The sequence below is a fragment of the Lampetra fluviatilis genome, chromosome 17 (assembly GCF_964198595.1).
Source record: "Lampetra fluviatilis chromosome 17, kcLamFluv1.1, whole genome shotgun sequence".
NCBI classification, from domain to species: Eukaryota; Metazoa; Chordata; class Hyperoartia; order Petromyzontiformes; family Petromyzontidae; genus Lampetra; species Lampetra fluviatilis.
In genome coordinates this window covers 4,605,410-4,629,238 of record NC_136291.1, presented here as the reverse complement: position 1 = coordinate 4,629,238, position 23,829 = coordinate 4,605,410, and the positions used below count along the sequence as shown (strand labels likewise).

Sequence of the window (23,829 nt, the reverse complement as noted above, 5' to 3'; positions counted from 1 at the left end):
ACACCTTTTTACAAGGAGTCATGTTTGCATAGACCGCAATACCTGCAGTCATAATACAAACAAAAGAACATAACTCTGATAATGTGCACTGTCCTTAAAGTTGATTGATCCACACCCGAGACAGCTTTCCTTAGAGCCTAGTCTCATATGGGTTGGACCAGATGACGCCAAAAGGCGCACAACTCAAAGACAATGCACCATCAGAGTATGAGAACTCGGGGCAAGCATCTACACTATGGGAACCTCATTTGCCAGTAAAAATATGATAATTGGTTCTTTACCCTTCTATCTGGCAACAAAACTGACACCTTTTTACAAGGAGTCATGTTTGCATAGACCGCAATACCTGCAGTCATAATACAAACAAAAGAACATAACTCTGATAATGTGCACTGTCCTTAAAGTTGATTGATCCACACCCGAGACAGCTTTCCTTAGAGCCTAGTCTCATATGGGTTGGACCAGATGACGCCAAAAGGCGCACAACTCAAAGACAATGCACCATCAGAGTATGAGAGCTCGGGGCAAGCATCTACACTATGGGAACCTCATTTGCCAGTAAAAATATGATAATTGGTTCTTTACCCTTCTATCTGGCAACAAAACTGACACCTTTTTACAAGGAGTCATGTTTGCATAGACCACAATTTCTGCAGTCATAATGCGAACAAAAAACATAACTCTGATAATGTGCACTGTCCTTGAAGTTTATTGGTCCACACCCGAGACAACTGACTCCTTGTAAAAAGGTGTCAGTTTTGTTGCCAGATAGAAGGGTAAAGAACCAATTATCATATTTTTACTGGCAAATGAGGTTCCCATAGTGTAGATGCTTGCCCCGAGCTCTCATACTCTGATGGTGCATTGTCTTTGAGTTGTGCGCCTTTTGGCGTCATCTGGTCCAACCCATATGAGACTAGGCTCTAAGGAAAGCTGTCTCGGGTGTGGATCAATCAACTTTAAGGACAGTGCACATTATCAGAGTTATGTTCTTTTGTTTGTATTATGACTGCAGGTATTGCGGTCTATGCAAACATGACTCCTTGTAAAAAGGTGTCAGTTTTGTTGCCAGATAGAAGGGTAAAGAACCAATTATCATATTTTTACTGGCAAATGAGGTTCCCATAGTGAGTTTTTGCATATTACACTGGCTTACATGTTACACATTTGCGTGTTGTTAGAAACTCCTAAAATAGCTTTTAATCAAATGTCTTCAATATCTACAACTATGATACCTTCAGAAATGTCAGTTTTGGAGGACAGTGGCCACATTTTTACCAAGCGGTATGATTTTTATTTAATTTTATTTGACCTTTATTGTGATAACACATTTTACCTCTGCATGTAAAATTATCCATGTGCACATTACACTCAAAATTCAACTACAAAGATCAAAACGATTCCATGTTGCCCATTAGTAACAAGGTACTGTAAGGGTACCTTTCAAATCAAAAGTTTACCTTTTGCATTTACAACATTGCCATTTTTGGCTCTCGTTACAAAAAATCTTTGAAGGGGAAAAAACATTGGTAGTGAGTTGGAGCGAGTGGAGCTCCTGTAATGCAGTGATGCATCGTTGTCCTGCAATATTTGCCTACGTACTGGGTTCCCTCATTGAAGATATCAGTTCTCATAAAAGCTCTGCTAATGGAAGCTTTATACTGTGACGTTAGGGGCCATCCATTTAGTACGTACACATGGAGGGGGGAGGGTTAACCCAAATGCGTACCGCTTGCGTATGGGAGGTTTACTGACAAAGTACGCATAGGAAACGGGGGGGGGAGGTGAAGCCTCGATAACACATTCCTGCGGAGGGAGCTGGTAGGAACGTTGGGTTGCTCGGTCAATGGCCAGGGTCAACGGCGACGTGGTGTATTCCGCAAATATGCTCGACTGTGAGGGCGGGCACAAGCCGGCGTGAGTAGGTGAAACGTTGAGTTTTATTAGGGCACCACGGGGGTGACCAGCCCCTCCTCACCCAGCCCCACCCCTCCCACCCAGTCCCTCTCCACCCTCCCCACCCAGCCCCACCCTCTCCACCCAGCCCCTCCCCACCCTCCCTGCCCAGCCCCTCCCAACCGAACCATGCCCCTCCTTCCCCACCCAGCCCCTCCCTGCACGACGGACACAATAATCCCCTGGGGGCTGGTGTAACCAGGAGGTTCCTACCAGTAATAATTTGTCTACATTGGCCTTCAAATCAGTTTGTCCGGCGGTGGACTGTTTGCTTTTACACGTTAATATTGTTAATCCTTGATCGTTTCTGCGTGGATTAAATATCGGCCGTTCTATAGGATTCGGGGGGGGGGGGGGGGTGCGTCAGGCGAACGTACGCAGGTGGGGGGGGGGGGTGTAGAAAGTCCGCGTGCGTACAGGGAGAGGGGGGGGGGAGCGGTCAAGTTTTGACAGATTTTTGCGTACCTGCTTAATGGATGGCCCCTTACCCATTGCGAGTGGTCATTGCTGATCCACGGTGTGGCGCTGCAGCCTTGGGAAGTCGCATCCACTGCCCCATCCCCGCCTTGTGAATTAAATACATGTATCAGTGGCCATCGAAAGCGCTGTTCTTCCAGCACCATGACACCTTGCCGATCTCGATGTGCTCATTCGAGTTCAAATAAGCAACGTTAGAACGCAACGTTTCGGAGGAAGAAGGCAGTTTGTCATTTCCTTAAATATTTTATTTTAAGTACGGCATTTTAACATGAACATAATGAAGCAGTAGCGTGTTAATGACAAGCAATGGTTTACAAAATGTTTAATCTTGGCAAATCCTAGTAAAAAAAATGGCAAATTATCCATTGACTGCCATTTTCAGACTTTTTATACAAAATATTACACATTGAGCTACCGGTGAATGAAAACCAACTTGAAAAAATTAACAAAAGTATGGACAGCTATTCCAATGAAAAAACACATTTTGAACACTCCTAAGATTTTCTATTTTTGGAACTATATTTCTAACCTGTTTGAGATTCCGAAAGCAATTAAAAATCTATACACAAGTGTACATTTAGGCATATCATTGCGTAAGCAGCCACCCATTGAAAACATCTTCCTGCCACAGCTTGCAGATGAAACCTAACACCAATTTTCTCACCGTTAATGTGTTCGTGAATAACTGTTTTTTATTAAATATTGTGCCAAGGTTTGATATCAACATGTTTTTTTTAATCAGTGTATTAAACTGGCGGTTTCTATCCTCAAAGACAAACGCCCTGAAAATATGGCTCAACAAAAACCATTCTAAAATAAGACAAGCTCGCCCCGACATCTTTAAAAACGTCGCTGTGCTTGTTAAATTAAAGAAATCAACGATACGTTAATTTGCTTTAGGCTCATTCGCTGTGGTTGGAGTCCTAAAGCTGCAAATATCCAGTCTGTGGATTAGTGATAATATAATTATACTGAAAGGATATACAGATCTTCACAGCAAGCTCCAGCCATGCTCAGACTGGTGGTGATTTAGCATCTTAATTAAAGGTTCTCAGTTTGTCAAGTGTCTTGTTTTGCATCGCATTTGTGAATTAAGAAAAGTGTAGAAATTATAACCACCCACTGCAATCGAACATTGGTTATGTGCATGTATGCATGATGTGCACCATGTGGTATTAGATATTGTAGGCTATACTATTTCACAAAATCTGCTGCTGAACTGTGTTCAGTTCGTCTTGGAACATTTTTACGCCTGCACGAATGTTATCAGAAAGTCAAAGCCTTTAAATTCCCCAAAATTAGACGATAATATTTCACTAGAAAAAAACAGGTTTCTAGGTGCAAAGCTCACTGTAATTTAAACACAGATACACACACAGATTGATTTTAATTTTTTACAATGTAATGTTCTTTAAAGCACCCAACACATTAAAAGTGCCATCACAGTATTTTCAATCTTGTAGAATTTAAAAAGCCAAACACACACAAGGGTTCTACAAATCTCACCCGATCCTGCGTCACCCCGAACTAGAAAACGTCTTTCAGTAGATGTCTCGCACAGATGAAAGGTTATGCATTGTCTTGTTGGGTCGTGGCATATTGTTCTTCTTCAGCTACACGGAGGGGCGACGCAGGGTTTCACACGCCCATCATCTGGTTACGGGTCCACCAAACACGTTGACAAACATGCAGCATGGCTTTATAAATCAAAAATGCATTTCCTGAGTCACCCCTGCACAAAGTGGCACACTCCTCTCTTAAGCGCTGAAGCTGCAGCAGTCTGGGGATTCTATCCGGTGTATACATGCGACGAGTGCGTATGCTTGACAGGTGTTTGGTGGATCAGAGTAATCAACAACAGTCTGGCACGGAGCCACACTTCTGCTACGTGCAATAGCTCCAACTTTCAACTCTATTTATTGGATACCCACGGCAGAAGACGCTGGTGAACCGAATTGAAGTCTGGGAACTTGTGAGAGACGTGTGGATGACACGTGGCGCAGAGGGGAGTTGGAAGTCGGCACGAGTGACTGGGAATTTGTTTTCAATATTTTAGGATTCTTTGCTCTTTGTGTCACGAGTTATCCAGTCGGTATAGAAACCACCCACCCTCATCCTCAGCTCCCCCCCCTCTCTCGCTCACCACCGATGCAGAGCAGCCGCAGCAAGTTGATTAGAGCTTCTTTTGTCGACTGGTGCCAGGTAAATAATTGAGTGGGAAGCGGTCAGGGCTTTTCCTCTACTGCCAATGCAGTCCTCCTCGGCGTCAACCCCGTTTGTCAGGTGCGGCGGTGCCCTTATCTCCAACACGTTTGATTGATGTGTAACCAGTTACAATATTATAAACATCTATTTTAGCTGAAGGCAAAAGCATAACGGTCACCCCTACCCTGAAAAAAGTAACACCACAGTTTCTCTGCTGTAAAAATACATTTACATATTTGCAGAACTTCAACAATGAAGTGCCAGGTGATATATATACAGTATATATATGTAATTTTTACATCACAACTAAATTAGTTAAACTCATAGTCACCAGTGTAAAACTGTAGTGCTTTTTTTTTTAATAATAAACCCCATCACACTGTGCAACTACTCTGTGCAGTCCACCTGGGCTGTCTTTGGCATGTCTGAATGCCGGCAGGGAATATTTTCACTACGTTCTTACGCGCACATTTTTTTCTCTCTCCCCCCCATTTTTTTTTTTACCTCCTGCCAATTTCAGTCTGCCGGAGAAACTGGACGTTGTTGGCGCTGTCGGCCAACTCTGGAAACTGGTTGACGGGCAGGATGTAGAAGCCCTCGTAGCCGGCCACTCGTCCCGCGCCCAGCAGCTGCCGCTTCTCCCCGTCGCTCCACTGGCGGCCGCCCTCCTCGCCGTCCCGCACGCGCTGCTGCTCGTGCGCCCACGCCTGGCCGAGGGCGCGCTGCCGCGCCTGTTCCAGGACCCGCGCCCGCTCCTCGTCCGGCGACGTGCCGTAGCGCACGTTGAGGAGGAGCGCGTCGACCGACAGCGACACGTCCATGTAGCGGCGGCTGCGGCCGCTCACGATGGCGGTCGACTGCGAGATGCTCACGTTGGCGCCGTTCTCCAGCAGCTTGTGGCCGCTGCTCACGCCCAGGACGGCCAGGTCCCAGTCAGACGAGCCGCTCTTCACGAAGTAGTGCGTGTCCTTGCCGTCCACTGTGAAGTGGAAGCGCTCCAGGTAGTGGGAGCTGTTGAGGACCGTGGCGATCTTTCGGCAGTCCTCGCTTGCGATGTTGATGATGTCCGTGTAAATCTGTCCGTGGTTGTTTGCGATCATCACGCCCTTGCCCAGAAGGGAGCTCATGGGTGTGAACCACCGCTGGGAGGACTTCTGTCTCTGGCCAGGCCGGCAGGGTTCCCAGTGGGGAGGAAGGCTTTTCAGCGACAAGAAGGCCTTGAGCTGTTTGTTCGCAAGACACTCCACCCAGGACAGGCTCTGAAAAACACATCCACGTTTTGCAATTAATCTCAAGCAATAATGCCCACTACTGCACATAGAACCAAATACATATTTATGTTTACTTGGGGGACCTCAACAACTTTACAGTGAAGGGAACATTAAAGATTAAAAGATCAAGATGTCATCAAGGCCAAAGTCATTTTTGCCACCAGACCTCATCGCCAACGTTTTACAACCTCGACCACATCCCCCAGTTGCTGCACTTTTGACATGCAACCTCCAAAAGTTGCCCTAAAAGTATCCCACTATCATTATTAGAATGATATATATTTGTAATTTATTTGAGAGAGATTTTTTTTATGTCTGGAATTTTCGTTATTACATTGACACAGAGCAACCAACAGAGCAGCGTTTATTGCCACTTTACAACAATGGATGCCTGCTGCAAAGATAAAGTAAAAAAGACTCAGTCTCAGCCTTAACGGACTGTTGGGGCAAGTGCTGTTAGCGAGCACCTATGAAGACCAGCATGGCACACGAGGGGGGTGGGTGATCAGCACAACGCTCGGCCGTCTTTATCTCCCTAGTGGCGATGTGTACACATCGCGCCATGTACTCGTTTAAGGCCCATGACTTGTTCAAGATAATCATTACCGGTGTTGGCACACTCATTGCTCTACGACCGCTCCCCATGTAAAACGCTAAAGCGTTTGAAACATTTGATGGCTGGTGAGCAAAATGTAATAGTCTTGAATTCCAAAAAGTTGTTTTTATACATTTTTCTCAGAATCCAGCATTTGACAACTATAGATGTTGGAACCATCATTGCATTACTTACTTGCTACACAACATCAATGGGTATTTACATTAAAAAAAGTTGTAACATTTTCTGGTCTTGAAAAATACCTCTACCTTTAAGAGCAACAGGACTGCAAAACAAACCCAAAAACATATCTGTTACCAAATAAATAAACTTCACCATTTAGTCAATGGGGAGTTTCTGTAATCGTCAGCGTACTGAAATAGTTTTACATTCTACAGGTTGCTGAATCGCCTCGATCTTACGATGCCTGCAGTTGAATCAATGGCCATGTTTCTTGAACCCCACTCCCGCCTATAAGTGCACCTAAATAGGTGGACCTTAATTAGTAGATTGGCAGGTCGTGTGTGGTAGGGTAAAGTGTGGGTACTGTCCTCGAGAGCTCGCTCTAGCAGAGGCTCTTCTGCCAGCAGTGGCATTAAGCAGGCAATCGCAGGGCAGTGCCTTTAGCTATTCAATAAATGTATTGAAACATGTCGAGAACGAAGGGTTAAAGTTCAATATCCAGATGCAAAAAGGGAAGAAAAGTATAGTGCTTGAATTCATGGAGTATTCTTGTCATGTGCACACCATGTTGAAGAATTTATGATAGTGGCCTGAAAGTGAAAATACTGAGATGCACGGCAGGCATACGCAGCGGCTGTTGAAATATTGATCAAAGTAAATGCTAATTCTGGCTGGCCTGGCCCGAGAGATTAATTCACTGAAATATCCAGTGACCAGCTGGGTAACTTCTATGGGAGAGAGCGCCCCGCGCGGCAGCACCGTTAAAGAACTGTCCCCGATACGCGCAGCTCCGCATCCGCAAAGTCACCTTTGAACTCGCAGGTGCCAGCGTTGTCTTCAGCCGGTGGGAAGGTTCATAGGACTCTGTCCTGAGCTTGGGGTAGCCAGCGACCACATTGTGCAGCTGGAAGCCGAACGTCTGCAACCAGCTGTTCACGTCTACAGAAAGCAAAACACCATTGCAGATCAATGACGAGGCGGTTAGGCAAACAAACGAAGGCAACTTTAACATGGCACGCCGTTGTCATATTGCACGGTGGAATGTTATTTTTATATTAATGTTTTCTATTTATTAATTAAAAAAACATATTAAAAGTAATAGGGTTGTCGTGATTATTTGATAATTGTTATTATTAGTTTTGCAAAATAGAATCATATCGTTGCTAATGAAATTCATTAAAAGATATTATTTCCTGACAAAATTTGTGAAATAACAAACACAATGATTAAATTTGAATTTTTTGTTTATTTTTTTCTGGCTTGCCAAATCTACCCGCTGGTTTTTCTACATCACAACTTAATACGCCAAGACTATTCTCGACACTCATTTGTTTATTTCCTGTGTAATTAACAGCAGAAGTGCTAAAAAACACGAGAGAATGTAAAGTTGCAATGATTACAATATTATGACAGTCTTATAGATTTTATTGTTTACTGAAAAAACAGTAAAGCACAAAAAACAATATGATAAAAATGTCACAAACCGCACAGTTTCAAATTTAAGGGAATCTCATTGCGGTGAATGCCATTGCGTGAAAACCGTTGTCGTGCCGAATGGTGGACACCTGCACATTCTCCCACCACTGTGCAACGCGACGAGCGACGCGGCGTTATTACCTGTGACGTATCGGTGCGCATCCCGCCCGACGCTCACTGGGTTGTTGTTCTGAAACATGTAGAGGTTGAACGGCTTCGGCTGGGCGCTGACCTCCTTCCACAGCTCGATCTCGGGTGACGTCCAGCGGCCGGTGAGTACATCGTAGTCCTTCCAGCCGAAGTGCACCAGCATGGTAAGCGGGTCGTAGAGGCCTCCGTGGAAGCCGATGGGCAGCTGGAAGTCTGGGTTGGAATCAGAGTAGATCTCCCCGTAGGCCGTGTACTGCAGGTAGCGCACCACCTGCCCCGCGTTGTCGAAGACGGCCAGGGGTGTGCCCATGCCGTCGGTGGCCACGTAGTACTCGTCGCCGCTGTTGAGCTCCACGGAGAAGAGGTGGCCCTGCAGGTCGTAGTAGAGCGTGATGATCTCCGAGTTGGTGTGGTTGTACATGTGCGTGACCCGGCCCGGGTTGGCGAGGTCGGCGTAGAAGTACTGCAGGTGCTGCCGGAAGTTGGTCTTGCGCGACACGCGCCGCCCGAGCCCGTCGTAGCGGTACTGCACGCTCCAGCCGCTGGCCTTGCTGTACACCTGCATGAGCAGGCCGTTGGAGTTGTACTCGAAGAGCTCGCTGCCGCGCTGCCTGAGGAAGCCGTCGTCGTCCAACACGTAGCGCATGTCGCCCAGGCGGCTCACGCGGTCACGTAGGTCGTAACGCAGCGGCGTCAGGCGGGCGCTGTTGCCCGGGTTCAGCAGGTGCAGGTTGCCGTTCAGGTCGTAGCTGTACTTCCAGCTCTGCCGGTTGTTGATGGACACGCTATGGAGCTGTCCGTCCGTGTCGTACTCGTAGGCGAGCTTTGTCGTGTTGGCGTACGGCCCGATTTTAAGCTCGCATTTGGCCACCCTGCCCATGGCGTCGTAGTTCAAGACCATCCAGAACATGAGCGACCTGTAGACTTCGTACTGCACCTCTTTGAGTCGGCCGAACGAGTCGAAGTGTTTGGTGAGAGTCATGGCGGCCGTGGTGATGATCTGGTGGATGTCGAAGTAAATGACTGCAAACTTCCCGAACTGCTCCACCTTGCCGGAGATGTCGTCGTACTGGTAAAGATCTATGGGCAGCGGCGTCTCATTGATCACCACCTGCATGCTGGCGATGCGGAAGACGGAGTCGAAGCTGTAGTCGAAGCGTGCGTTCACCATCCCCTCCTCTCCAAAGCGGACGATCTGCCGGTTTAGCAGGGGCCCCACGAGGCGGAAGCGTATCGCGCTCGTGAACGTGCTGTCCTGCAGGTTGACGAGCTTGAGCATTCCGGTTGCGTCGTCGTGCGAGAAGGTCACGTGTGTGCCGTCGTACAGGACCTCGGACAGGCGGGACTGCTTGGCGTACTTGTAGAGCACCCGCCTGCCCGTGCCCATGAAGGCCGTCTGCAGGAGCAGCCCGTCCTCGCTGAAGTCCTGGAACACCGACGCGTTGCTCTCGGGCGGCAGGTAGACGTTGCGGTAGTAGCCGATGGAGCGCACGGTGCCCAGGGTGTGCCGCGCCACGCTCGGCATGGTGACGGACACCAGGCGGTCTGCCGCGTCGAACTCGAATATGTACTGCCGCTGGCTCTGCAGCAGCAGCACCATGGACTGTTGCGGGGGAGGGGTGGGGGGCGAGAAGGTGGCCAAATATTAGGGATGATGGCAAAGCAAGGGATTAAAAAAAAAAATCTGCCTACCTTCTTCAAGGCCTGTGACACCAACTCACCTGGATTGTGCTCGATCGCGTCAGATCTCAGAAGGTAAGCAGGGTTAACCTTGGATAGTGCTTGGATGGGTGACCACCATCTTTTTGTGTTTAATTTGTCCTTTTCTCGGACCTCCACGTAGCATGGTTGGCTACGTGTGGTGCGAAAGAAGGACAACGTACATACATGCTGGTTGATATCTCTTATGGGTCCACATGTGGGTGGCAGAGGGCAGTACACTAAACACGGGGAATGTCTTTAACAGTTGTATAATCTCCTGTAGATGTAGATGCCACTGGTTCTTCACGTTCTGCAGATGTAGATGCCGCCACCACCACCATCTATTGCGCGGCAGTTAAACTTACGACCCCCGCCGAACAAGCAACGGGACATACGGACAGGTTTGTTCGTATCTCTGAAAGTTCGTAAATCGAATGTTAGAGAGTAGAGGAGTCCATGTACGTACGTTGAACTTCTTTCATACCATATGTAGCCAACCGTTCTGGGGGGGGGGGGGGTGGGTGGGGGTGGTGGGACGCTGCACGCACACACCTTCTCAAGGTAGGTGTAGCTCCAGGTTTTTCCGTCGGCGAAGACGCGCGTGACCACGCGCCCGAGGCTGTCGTAGTGGTCGTGCTCCACCATGGAGCCCCACTGAAGGCCGGCGACGCGGCCGCGCTCCGAGTACGTGACGTTCAGCGCCGTCAGCTTGTCGCCCGGCAGCCAGAGCGAGGGCAGGCCAAGCGGGCCGTACACCACGCGCAGTTGGAACTTGCGGTGGTCGTCGTAGATCTTCTCCGTCCGTGTCTCGCGGTCGAAATCGATGGACAGGATGTTTCGTCCGTTCACCTGGTGTGTTGTTGCAAGATGGCAGGTACGATTAGTAATGATGTAATCGTAATTTTCTTTTGGAGTCATGTGGGAAAGGTTGATTTTATTTTAATGTTTTATTTTAAATGTTCTGTGTTTTTTTTTTGCTTTACAACTGAGGTTGAAAGATTTAATGCATTTGCACTGTCCTTCCATCCAACATAAACAAAGCAGTCATATGCAGCTGTGTGCCTAGTAGGGAGTTACCGCATATAAAACTGGCCGAATTGATTAAGGGGATGCCCAAAATTTGTAGACACAAACTCTAGCAAACAGGACTATTTGCAAATATTTAAATGAATTTTGCACTGGAAGCTACCTGTCAGCTTACCCACTTTTAATGAAATACTTCGAAATACAAAGGCACGTTGGAAAGCGTTGCATGTGAGTGCGTCACTTGTCTGGACTTAAGTTGCTTTGACAGAGATCTCCTTGTATTATGAGGATAATTTTTTTTCCATGCGTAAGCTTGATGTATGTAACATCTAGACCAAGACAAGATCATTATTTCAAAGCATCTATTTTCTCTCGCCTTTTCCCCACAATTATATGCCAGTTGTGCCACTGTCATTATGTCATGAGGAAAAATATTACATGGCTATTCAGAATGATCACAGGGCAATACAATGTTAAAGAATGGCCTGTGGAAGGTGATATGGCAGGGCTACTTTTGAGATCCCTTCAGGTGACGTTTTGTCTACACAAAGGTGCTAAACTGATGTACAATATAAAGATTACAGCCCTGAAATTTCTTACTCATGCCCCTGCAGGCAGAAGGGACTCCATGAGAGGGAGCGTCACTCTTCCACGCTGACCAAGATGGCTTTGAAGAGGTGGTAGTACCCACGCTGTGCCCCACCACACACAACCTGCCAATGGGCTAATTGTGGTGAACTTATTTTCACTGCTGGGTGGATCGATGTGGGGGGGGGGGGTATTTAAGAAACTTGCCTATTCTTTCAACGGCCGTGCCGAGAGATTTGAATAAATCCGGTGTCCTCGAGATTGCAAGTCCGGTCTGATGACCATTACACCATGGCCAAAGCATCAGCACATAATTACCTACATTAATGTGTCATCTCTGTTGCCAGAGAGTCAACGGCGTAATGGATGTTCCGATGGTACAGCGTGCGTGATGCGATGGCATCTGGTAGGCATGTTTAAATTCCTACTGTTGTAAAATATTTAGATTTTTGCACACAAATTATTATGGGGACATGACTAGTCACTGCTCACGCATACATGATGCAATGGCACACAGAGTACCAGACGAAAGCACCTTCAGAATTCTTGGGGACCCATTGTTTTGATTGAAGTTCACAGAGTCAGACTAAGGCTCATTTAGGATTCCTGTGGTGAAATATTAAAGCCGAAAAAACTCAGAGAGCCAAGATCAAGAGCGGCGTAGCCACGATAAACCACGTAATAATAATAAAAAACCAGTGCCAGCCACATAAAAAAAAAACATTTTGAGTATAAATGAAATTAAATAAATGACTGGAGAAAATTTTGTATTGGCGCAAGATGTTTCAAAAGGGAACTACAGAAGCAATGCTGGACAAATAATTCCCAGCAGCTCTCATTCTTTATCTGTGCTCCAGGCTCAACTTATCCGGCGAAGCTCCTTCCCTGCGGTGGTGGGAACCAGACCCAGAGCGACTGTCCAAGAAGCTGTCAATTCCGTTAAAGAGTACCACTGGAGCCACTTAGCAACCTCACACCTAGGGAGACAGCAGCCTTTAATATTTCACCACCACAGTGAGATAAAGTGAGAATTAATTGAGCTGAGGTGCCATTAATAGTTATTTGTGTAACAAGGTTATTTGTGCCTGGGTTCTAACAGCCGAGGACAAAAACAACGATACACCCACTTCAAGGCTCCGAAGCCTGTCAGGAGACTCAATATAAAAATAATTTCTCTCTGGGCACACAGCCCACCTGTTCTCTCACAGCTCTGAGCATGATGTCAGCTTGATTTATTTATAAATGGAACTTCAAGCGAGACCATCCCTTCCTCCTGGGAGCATCCCTCAAAAAGTGGAAATTAAACAAGTTTGGCACGGTCGTCCCAATCGAGCCTAATAAATTGATCTATATTGCTTAATTAAATCCTACTTTAGAATTTAATTTGTACAGTATTGCGATGGTAATCATCCTAATGATTGACTTAAAAAACTATTGATCTTGAAAATGTAAATGATTTTACTTCTCTTGCCACGAGCACAGCATTTTGGATGATGAAGTGTGTGATATTTATTATTCCTGTAATTCCGTTTAAATATTTACGTATATATACACTCACTATACATATTACAAATGAAGCCCATGCTATACAATGGATAACCATCCATATTCACTGTCCAACGAGAAGCATCTCAAGATGTGTATTTCCTGCCATAGGGCCCGTGAAACAAAAGCACAGAGCTCGCTGCACTGGTACCCCTGCATTTGTGGGAGGTGGGGGGGGGGTGTCCATGCCGCAATGCATCCTACAGCAAAGCAGAGGAGTGAAAGTGGTCCCTCGTGTCTCCCAGGCCGAGTCTAGTAGCTGCCATCACAATGCGTGTGTGCGCGGCATCAATATTTATGATCAACATTCACATTCGGCTCTGCGAAACTCACTCTGCGTGCAATACTCAGTCTCTTTTCACACACACGCGCACACACACGCGCGCACACACACACACACGGATAGCAGTGACCGGCGAGAGATTCATACAAATTATGGAATGTTCTTTTGTGTCGCATAATGTACAAGTGTTTGGATACGTGTTCACAACACATTACGTCTCATCCGGGGTGTATGTGTGTGTGGGGGGCACAGTGGCCTGTCACAGCTGCTGTTTTAGTACGGGTACTCAGTGCTCTCCATCCGATCCCATCATATAAGAAAAACCATGCGAACGTAACCAACCTTCATGAAAAGATCCCTATTCGAATCATAAATTTGCCTTAATTGCAACAATTTTTATGTCAATCCGGGGAAGATTGAGTATGACATTTATAAACAACTGGCCTTGCGCACATCAATTTTTACCGGTTAATTTCTCGGTCGAGCCAGTAATCGATTGATTAATATATTCACAGAGTCATTGATTCGCACGCTCTCTTGCTTAATAGAGCACACGGGGATCGGGCGGGCGGCGGGGGGGGGGGGGGCAGGTTGGCTGGTGGATCTCACCCTGAGCTTGCGTCCCAGCACCGCGACCTGCCCGTGGCTCTGCTCTTTACGCAGACGCCACTCGGCGCTGCTGGAGCCGCCGTCGGCAGGGAGGCTGAGGTTGCGCCGGCTGGCGGTGGGGCTGCTGGTGCCGGCGAGGACGTGCGGCTCCATCTGCAGCCCGAGCTCCAGCCCGTCGGGGTAGAGCATGCGCAGCGAGCCGTCGTAGCCCATCACGTAGCGCGTGTTCATCGTGCCTGCGGGGGTCCGTGCAGCAGAAGTGGAGCGTGAGTCCGGCTCAGGAGTAGCGCGGCACAGCGTCACGTTGAGGGGCAGTGTCCTTCACTAACTTTCCGAGGGGGGCAAGTCACTTTCGCCGATAAGACATCATCAGCGTGAGGGCCACCACACCGCCTGCAAGTGCTTTTCTCACATTTGTGTGTATCGTTAGGGGCCGCACTAAAGGCCACCAGGGGCCGCCAGTGGTTGGCGGCCTTGCATTGAGGAACACTGTTCTTGTACAATGCACAGCACGGACAGTGGTACACAGATACAGACAGGTAGACAGATATTGACAGGCAGAAGGGCAGACAGACAGGTGTATGTTTAATCTAGGATTGAAGCTTTCGTGACTGCAGAAATTATACTCATTGTTTTTTTCAGTAAAGTCACGTATGTATAAAAATAATAATAAATAAAATAAAATTAAAATAAATCACGACGTTTCGAACGCAACACAAGCGCTCATCGTCAGGTGGAAATGGGGTGAAACATATAGCGAAGGAACGCACAGGGGGACACCACGTACATAGCACATATAGAACGGCAAACTGCACGTAAGCAAAAGCAACAAGAAGATGGGAGACTCAACAAACGTCGTGATTTATTTTAATTTAATTTATTTACATTTTTTTATTTTATTTCCACATACGTGACTTTACCGAAAAAAACAATGAGTAGGTGTATGTTTGTTGAACTTCTTTCGCACTGTACGTAGCCAACCGTGATAATTGGGGGTACGGAATAGCAAAAACAGACATAAGCAGTGACACACAAGCAGAGATAAAAGCCAGCATGGACAGATACATATAGACTGGTAGAATGGCGGACAGAAAGAAAGCCAGACAGACAGACAGATAGGCATACAGACAGGCATTTACAGATAGACCAATAGATGCAAAAAGACAGACACAGGGTGATAGTCAGGCTGGCAAACAGATCTGCATATATACAGATAGGCAGGCCAAAGGGCAGCCAGACATATGCAGACAAGCAGTAGGACAGACAGACAGGAGATAGGTAGGCAGAGAGCCAGATACGTTTTATTAAGCCAGATGAGAACGCATTGATACACAAGATGGATCTTTTATACGGAAAATATGGATAAAAAAAGTTTTAAGTACATGGAAGGATATTGTGTAAAAAAAATCTAATAAGAACACGAATGTGTAACAAAGCGTCAACGAGAGGAAACTAAAGAATTCAAAGCATGTTTCTACTACGTATGACGTAAAGGGCTCGAGTGGGTGTAGTTCATTAAAGTATTTTCTGCCAACAAAGTCAGCATTGAAGCGATGCAGAGTCACCAAAAAAAGAAAAAAAAACCGCCCAATCAATGGCGTTAAGCGCCAGTGCGTGAGACGTTACCGCTTAACCCGTGCATCTCATCGGCGAGGCAGCATTAATGACTTCTGTGGTGAGCACGCTGCAACCTGCACAATTGTTGCAACGTATTGTACCGAATAACTTTTTTTGTCACGATGCCGATGTTTCATTAATGCCAGTTTATAAAATCGCGCACTACAGATAACTCCCACCCACTGGGGAGTAGAAATGCATGCACTCGTAAAAAGAAAAAATCGGATATTGATGGGCGATCTTAAATTAACGGTGAATCCATAAAAGCGGAGGTAAAAGTCTAATGAGACGTAATGGGCTACACCGCTCCAAAGGAATGCATTCGCAAATTCTGACTAAAAAGTCAAAGGAAGAGAGAGCGGTGGTGCAGGGTGTAACTTCGTGGCACTATAAACCAGGTTACCTGAGTTTGACTCCCTGCTATGGCTGACATTAGTGGGGAGTGAGATCTTAACCAGTGCTAGGTACTCCCATCATGAACCCTCACTGGCTGAGCGTGGTAAAATAAAAACAAGCTGACAATACATCGCCTTCATAGATCCATCTCTCCAAATCCCTCTGCTATGTCTCGTGGTAAGAGTATGGTCAGACAACGTCCATTACCGACACAGCATGGAGATGTCTTCATTTCAGCAAGAGATTATGTTCTCATATAAGCAACACATCCATACATTATGCTGGTGGAGAATGCCAAATGCAACTTCTGATACAGGCACACATCGAATATGAACACACCTGGAATTGCTTCCACATGGCCAGCTTCTATGTGTTATCATTTTAATTTGTACAAAGTCAATGAAACACCCACAGACCAGAGAATGCCAAGTGTCAACTCCCTTTTGGATTTTATCCCGAGAACACAATCTCTAATGTAATTGGGAATGTTGTCACTATGATTAAGTTATTGGGCTCATCAGTGCTTACACTGCACATTTTCATTTAGGCCATAGCTTGGCAAGACAAATGGGCAAGGACTGTGCCAATGTACTGAGACTTAGCAAAAAATAAAAGCCCGTAAGAATCTAAACCTTCTTTCGGAACCCCGACTTAGAGCAGTAAAATATTTTCTAGCAGAGGTGGAAAACACAAAGGGAGCATTGCAAGTGTTACTACACAAAGTCAGCTACTGTATGCTTTTGGTGAACAACTGCCCAATCAGTAATATTTTGCCAGTTGATTAAAAAAAGGGGGGGAGGGGGAGGTCCATTGGACAAGCTGGAGTGCATCACAGTGGAATACCACAGCCAACGGCTGACCAGATGCGAGATCGCTTGCTGAGCAAAGCATTTCTCTTCCAACGCCCTGCGCTCCCGGCGCCAATCGTATTAATGTGAAAGTGTGAAGAGGAGATATCGAGGGAAAATTAATTCAGGCCATACTCTGCAACCTGCTGTTTTGACATCCGCCGGCTCGCTGCGGCGCGAGGCGGCTCGGCAAGGGGAAAACTTTACCGGGTGATGGCTCAGTGAGAAGAAAAAAAAAGGAAAATATGTTTTTCTGAGTTGATTTTTTTTCTAAACCGCGGGAATTTGACTTCAAGGATTTCTGCGGTGCATTGAGGGAAAGTAGAGAAAGAGTGTTGATGAGCACGGTCTGCAGTTTTACAGAGCTCACTTGCGTCAAATTATATCTGTTTTGCATTCTCCATTGATGAACCTGAACGTTGAAGGGCAATAGTCGAGAGCAGAGAACAGTGGGCGTGGGCCCTCAATCTCACCACGGCAATGTGCTGCTGTGAGTTTTAATGGGAAAAAATATACCTCAACGAGTGAAATAAAGTATGGCTACGTTGCTACCACCTCGGAGTACTGCTTAGGGAAGTCTTACGGTTTTGTGGTCTCCTTTAAGGTATGATAATTGGGGTCTATACGTGCATATATTTGCAGCTGCTCCAGTAACCACAGACAATTTTAATAATGGGAAAAAATATATATAACCAACTGTCGGTTAATCTGCCACTTTATGTCACCTAAGCCATCCCGCCACGGATAGGCTTCGTCGCATCAGCAAGTTTGCACTGAGGAGCAGGATCACAGCCACTGTGAGTGGCGCCACGGTGGCAGGAGGTCGTGGGTTCGATCCCGACCCTGACGCCTGCTGTATATTTGGAGTTTGCAAGTTCCCCCTATGGATTTTTCCCCGGGTCCTCCGGTTTTCCCCTCCACATTTAGAAACATGCGTTTTAGAGTATTTGGCTGCTATATATATTTCCACGTGATAAGCCACTTCGTTGAGCTATCATTTGTGGCCCAGGTCGCTTCTGAAAAATAACTATGTAGCTCAGTGGGCCTTACACCTGGTAAAATATAAAATAGTTTAAGTTTAGTTTAGAGTATTGTGGGATCCAGGCACCGACAATTGTTCAGACATGGCTAAGGGAGATCCGCAACACCTAGAATTTTTGGAGTAATTATTTTAGAGTTAGTGTTTTCTCCGTTCAGCAAGATGACATAAACTCTGATTACGCTGACGATGGAACAATTAAGCACGCAATGGCGCACAGTCGGCTCAGTACTGAGCTAGTAGCCAGCAGCAGAAGGCGCAGATTTACTACAATAATTACGCAAGGGATGCAGAAGGGCAAACGACAAAAGTTAAACGCTTTCATCAATAGCACTGCCCTAACGAAGAAAACATTGAAAATACGTGGCCTATTATGTTTTGAATTTTAAATATAAATAACAGTGATGAAGTGGTGGTGGGGGGCAAACTTTTATGTATGTTGAACTTCTTTCGCACTGTACGTAGGCAACCGTGCTAATTGGAGGTGCGGGAGAAGGACAACGAACTAAACACCAAAAGCAGTTCTAAAGAAATTCGTTTTCAATCTTGGTCTAAAAGTGCTATAGCTCCAGTGGCTTCCTAACATCGGAAGGCAGAGCATTCCAGACGGCCACAGAAGCGCATCTGACGGCGCGCAATGTGGTGACCGTCTTTGTACGATGGCCGACAAAAAAGCTGCTGCTTCTGCTGCGAGGATGACCGGAGTTCGCGTGATGATGGTGTATGCTCTTTGATGACTTCACAGATCCCATCTGTGGTCTACCCCAGGGGTCACCAACCCCCGGGCCACACAGCAGGAGGTGAGCGGTGAGTCCGCGTGTGGCCCGCCCATTGTTTTATTTACCACTTGCGTCCGCGCCTCTTTCCCGCACTGCGCACTTGTCTCAGTCACAGTTGTGGTAAGCCCACAAGCTGCTAACCCCTAGTAGCCAAAATGAGTAAAAAACAAACGTCGCTGGAGAGCTTCTTTGAAAAGCGGGAAAGACACAATGATGAACCCCATCCCCCCCACCCCCCCGGTCCGTGAAAACATTGTCTTCCACGAAACCGGTCCCTGGTGCCAAAAAGGTTGGGGACCGCTGGCTACTCTACCCAACAACCACCGGGAAGCAATTGCTAGCAGGACACCCCGAATCGGTAACCGGGTGGCCGTGCCCCCTATTGGGCAGGGCGATGCGGCCGGAGCGCGCCGGTGCGTGCGTGCGTGCGTCATCACCGCGGTCAAGGCTGTAGACGATGTCGACGCGCGACAGGTTCGTGGTGAGGGTGAGGTCCTCGTCGGCCCCCGAGGAGTCCACGTGGACGCGGTGCCACGAGCCGCCCGCCTCGGCCCGCAGGCTGCTCACCACGCCGGTCGGCGACGTCACGTTGGTCAGGCGTCCCGTGCTGTCGTAGCTGTGGGCGGTGCGCGACAGGGACAAGGTGGACGGAGCTTGGTTAGCGAGGTCTGCGTGGCAGCTGTGTGAGCGGCAGGGGGGGGGGGGGCCTAAAAAGCCAGCAAGCCTTAGGCCCCTGAATCTAATTTACTGGCTTTTATTCATGTTTGAATGTATGTATGTTGAGCTCCTTTCCCACCGTACGTAGCCAACCGTGCTAATCGGAGGTGCGGTGGGAAGAATAACAAACTAAACACAAAAATCAGTTCTGAAGAAAATAGTTTTCAATCTAGATTTTAAAATACATTTCTCGTAGTGGCTTCCTAATATCGGAAGGAAGAGCATTCCAGACGGCCGCAGACGCGCATCTGAAAGCGCGCGATGCGGTGACCGTCTTTGTTCGATGGCCAGCCAAGGATGACCGCCGATACAGCAAAACCTCCCACAGCCGGTCTCTGTGTGGGAGTGCAAGGCCACGACTCGCAGAGCGTGTGGTGGTGCCGGGTGCGAACCTGCGCCCTCGCATGTCAATCTACCACGTGCTCTGCTCGTAGTCACCTCGTGCTCGCTCTCTTGGTTTTTTTATGAAGAAAACGTCAACGCAAATATACATTTCGTTTACTGGAGAAAAATATTTCATTAACTCAAAACAAAAATTCCATTCTCTCTCCCAACTGCCAAATCGCTGTCCGTGGTGCTGACATTAAGAAAAAAAAACGCCACTTTTTTCAAACTTTCTTGCTGTGGATTTCACACCTGATGATGATTGCTTGTGTTGCAGTCGAAACGTCGTGAGAATTTTATAATTTTATATTTGTATTATTTTATTATTTCCCTTCTACGTGACTTTACCGAAGGAACCAAGAATATGAATCCCTGCAGTCGCGAAAGCTTTAAATCAAAATTCAAAACAAAAAGTTTAGCTTGCCGCCCATATGAAAATACGTTTACCCGCTGAGATGGCTTATGTTGCGGCGCAGTTATGCAGTTGCAGCGATGATAACAAATAAACAGACACGAGTTTATTTTGCCATCGAAAAATAATATTAAATAACATTTATCTGCCAGTGAACCTTTTTGGCTAAATGTATTTCAATAACATTTACCAAGGCAGAGAAGCCACTAGACCGGTTTTGATTATTTAAATTCAGTCTTATTCATGTTAAATGAAACCAGATTTCTAGGAAAAAAAACCATTGCATACAAGAGAATAACACTCAAAGCTCTGCACAGATAGCTTTGAAAATCCATTGCAGTAGCATTGCAAACCTGGTCACCTTGCAGCCTATAATCACATCAGGCATATTCACATAGCTAGCCAATTGCAATTCTCAATATGAACCAGACACGGCGATCTCATGCTCATTGTTAGCAGCAGAGTGAAAACAGCATCTGAAATATCAATATGAATATGTAACAAAAGCCGACTCCCGTCCTGGAGCTTCGGCAGGCATGAGATAGCGGCTCTGGACAAAACATTGTCCTAGGCAGGCCGTGCACAGGTGACGTGCGTTGGGGAGCCATTACTCTGGGTAACACCACACCGTGAGATATTCTTGGTTCTTTCGGTAAAGTCACGTAGATAGAAAATATAAAACCAAATAATTTAATAAAATGTAAAAAAAATTGAAAATAATAAAAGCAAAAAACCCACGACGTTTCGATAGCAACACAATCGGTCTTCATTAGGCGGAGAGAAAAGAGGAAAAAAAGAGAATAGGAATTCCTGCAGTCACGAAAGTTTCAAGTCAAAATGTACCACCGTGAGAGCTAAAATATGAGGAGTGTGCAAAGATGTGAGGTGTAGAGCCGCGACAATAACGTGTACGTGGTTCAGCGACCTGCTCCTGAGTGAAGATGAAACGAGGTGTTGATGCCTTTACACCGATGCGCACGTTCGTGTAACACACGAGAGGTGAGCACATCCGCAAAGGTTTTGAAAGAGATCGTGATAATGTATTTATAGGGAGGAAAAGGATGAGCATGGAGCCTTTCGGAACTATAACATTCATTATATTTTAATTAGAGGAACATGAATAATATAAGTAATGAACTTTCCATTCCGAGTATTTTTTTCCCTTTAAAGGCAGACATTGCTTATATGTGTGGATGTTGAGCGTACACGTTGTAACACAAGACCATTACTGCAATGCGGCATTAAAATGGTTCCGGACTGTTTTATTTACTTAGTGTGGTCATGGTGATACAACTAATTTATAATTTACAGCTCTTAACAATCCTTTTCTGCATGAAGGCCACCCACCCCACACCGTGTCAGTTATGGGGGCTATTTAACCATACTTCACTCCGCTGGTGATGAGAACTGGCTCCAACAAAATCACTCACCACCAATTTTAGCCATGGCCGGGAATCTAACTCGGGTGACCGGGGTTCACAGTGCAGTACACTAACCACTCACCCACTGCTCCATCCAGGGAATGGTAATACAATGGTAATGATGATAATAAAACAATTTGTATGCAGACCAGGCCTGAGCTCCTTCAAGTGAACCGGAAGACGAGTGATTGGATAAAACACAGGCGCGAGACTGTACTGTGGTAAGATGTGGCGTGAGAAATTGTCAAAAAATAGTGGAGTCATTCAACGATGCTCGCAACGCAGATGCGCAAAGACACTGCAAAGAGACTGCACTATCCAGAAATTCTAGTTTTTATAGAATATGATTAACGTTTAATAATAATACTAACTTAATGGAATTCCTGCATGCGTCTCTTAATGCACAAAGGCAGAAACTATCCCTCGATGCTCTCCATTCACTACCTTGTCAAAAATTTGAACCAATGCAGGCTTTTTGTTACGCATACAAAATATATATATGAAGGTTGGGCAAATTATGTCCGTGAATCAATTACATGCATGATGCACTCGATACAAAGCTTCAAAAGGGGGGAGAGAGAGAAAAAAAACTACTTTGAAGATTTCATTTCAAGGATTATTTTTCATGCCTGTTTCTTGAAATTGAAAAACCTTTCATAGATTTGTCCCGTAAAAGGGGCGGTGAACTTTATCAACAAACATCAACGCTGTCAGTGTAATGGTCATTTTGTGACATTGATTTGACAAGCGGCAGACGCCGCCTCGTGATCACCTTCACATCCTTTGTTTAAAATGCCACTAGTAATTGGGAGCTGTGAAAGGAAAGTATTTCTGTCGCCGGATCTTGCCAGATAAAACAAAACTGACAGAACGGTTTCATTTGGCACACCCTGCCAACATGCTGAAAAGGAGGCCCTGTCACGGAATGCATGGGCCGTCTCGTGCACATGAATGTGTGCGCTTTTCTCCTTGCGTATGACTATGGTATTTTGATTTCACCAGTATCATTCCTAAATGCAGATGTTGACAATCGTTTGCTGAGTGGGTGACGTCTGGAAAACGACTAGTTAGGCTCGAACCAAATGTGAAAACACACATCAAACTGACTTGCAGTGTGCACAGTGTGTACACAACTATTCACACCACACATACCACTACTCATACAACACAAACTCCTGGTGTACACCACAGTGCATTCCAGATTTTCAGATTAATCCAAAAAAATACTAAAACTGGACCAAGATATGAAATGTATGATGATCTGATTTGTTGTTTTGTCAGCATGAATACTTTGTTTGCTGCAAATGAGCTGAAAATCTGAAGGAAATTCTTTTTTTTATCTGAAATTGCATTTGCAAATTTCGTTGTCTATTTACATATGAATGTTTTTTTTTGTCTTAATTTTGTAATTCTATTATGATCAGCATAATTTTTTGTCCCAAGCTGACTTACCTTACAGGAAATGCATTATGTAATATTGATTCACGCTCGTGAAAAGATATTTATGTAAATTTTTCATTTTACGCAGTTAATTTTGTTTCCGATTTATATTTGCTTAATTGCCGATACTCTATTTAATCGGTTGTGCTTTTGTCCTTCTGGTCACCTAGGCCACTCTTGCAAACGAGACTCCTCGATCCTGCTCTCTTGAATTCTCACCTGGTACAAAATAAACGTGCAACTTGACTTTTAAATCCATAAGAGAGTTTTTTTTTGGGGATCTAAACCCCAAAAAGCACTATTATGAATAATATTTGTCGCGAACGCCTATGTGTTAAACTGACTCTGAAAGTCTTAAATTGAAGAAAAATCCACGTATTATAAAACAATAACAATCGCAGTGTCTGCCTTTGTGCTGGGAATTGCAACTCCTGTATTGGTATGCACAGCAGTGCATATATATATATTTAAATGAGCACACTGCAAAGCCCTTCTCATATTCAATAAATTAAGGAGTTCTTTCACCAACGTTAAACCAAAGGCCACATTTTATATTGACCCTGAAAAATAAAATGAAAGTTGGTTAACGTTTCGGTTAATGAGGTGATTTCGTCAGGAATACTTAAATTAGTTGGGGGTGGGGGGGCGAATGCTATTTTGATACATTTGGCAACAGAGGCCACACAAGTGTTAAGTGTCTTTATTATA

At 45.8% G+C, this 23,829-nt stretch overlaps 1 protein-coding gene across 2 annotated transcripts in view; it reads right to left on the bottom strand.

Annotated features, from left to right (window-relative positions):
- Window positions 1-2,670: 2,670 nt before the first annotated feature.
- LOC144936855 (teneurin-3-like) overlaps window positions 2,671-23,829 on the bottom strand; it is a 473,986-nt gene continuing 452,827 nt past the window's right edge. For both annotated transcript variants that reach the window (XM_078864031.1, XM_078864032.1), the window contains 6 exons: window positions 19,185-19,363; window positions 14,069-14,304; window positions 10,570-10,866; window positions 8,308-9,919; window positions 7,499-7,629; window positions 2,671-5,900 (listed from right to left, as the gene is read on the bottom strand). In XM_078864031.1, the coding sequence (XP_078720157.1) occupies window positions 5,142-5,900; window positions 7,499-7,629; window positions 8,308-9,919; window positions 10,570-10,866; window positions 14,069-14,304; window positions 19,185-19,363 (3,214 nt within the window). In that variant the 3' untranslated portion in view covers window positions 2,671-5,141. The remainder of the gene's footprint in view (window positions 5,901-7,498; window positions 7,630-8,307; window positions 9,920-10,569; window positions 10,867-14,068; window positions 14,305-19,184; window positions 19,364-23,829) is intronic.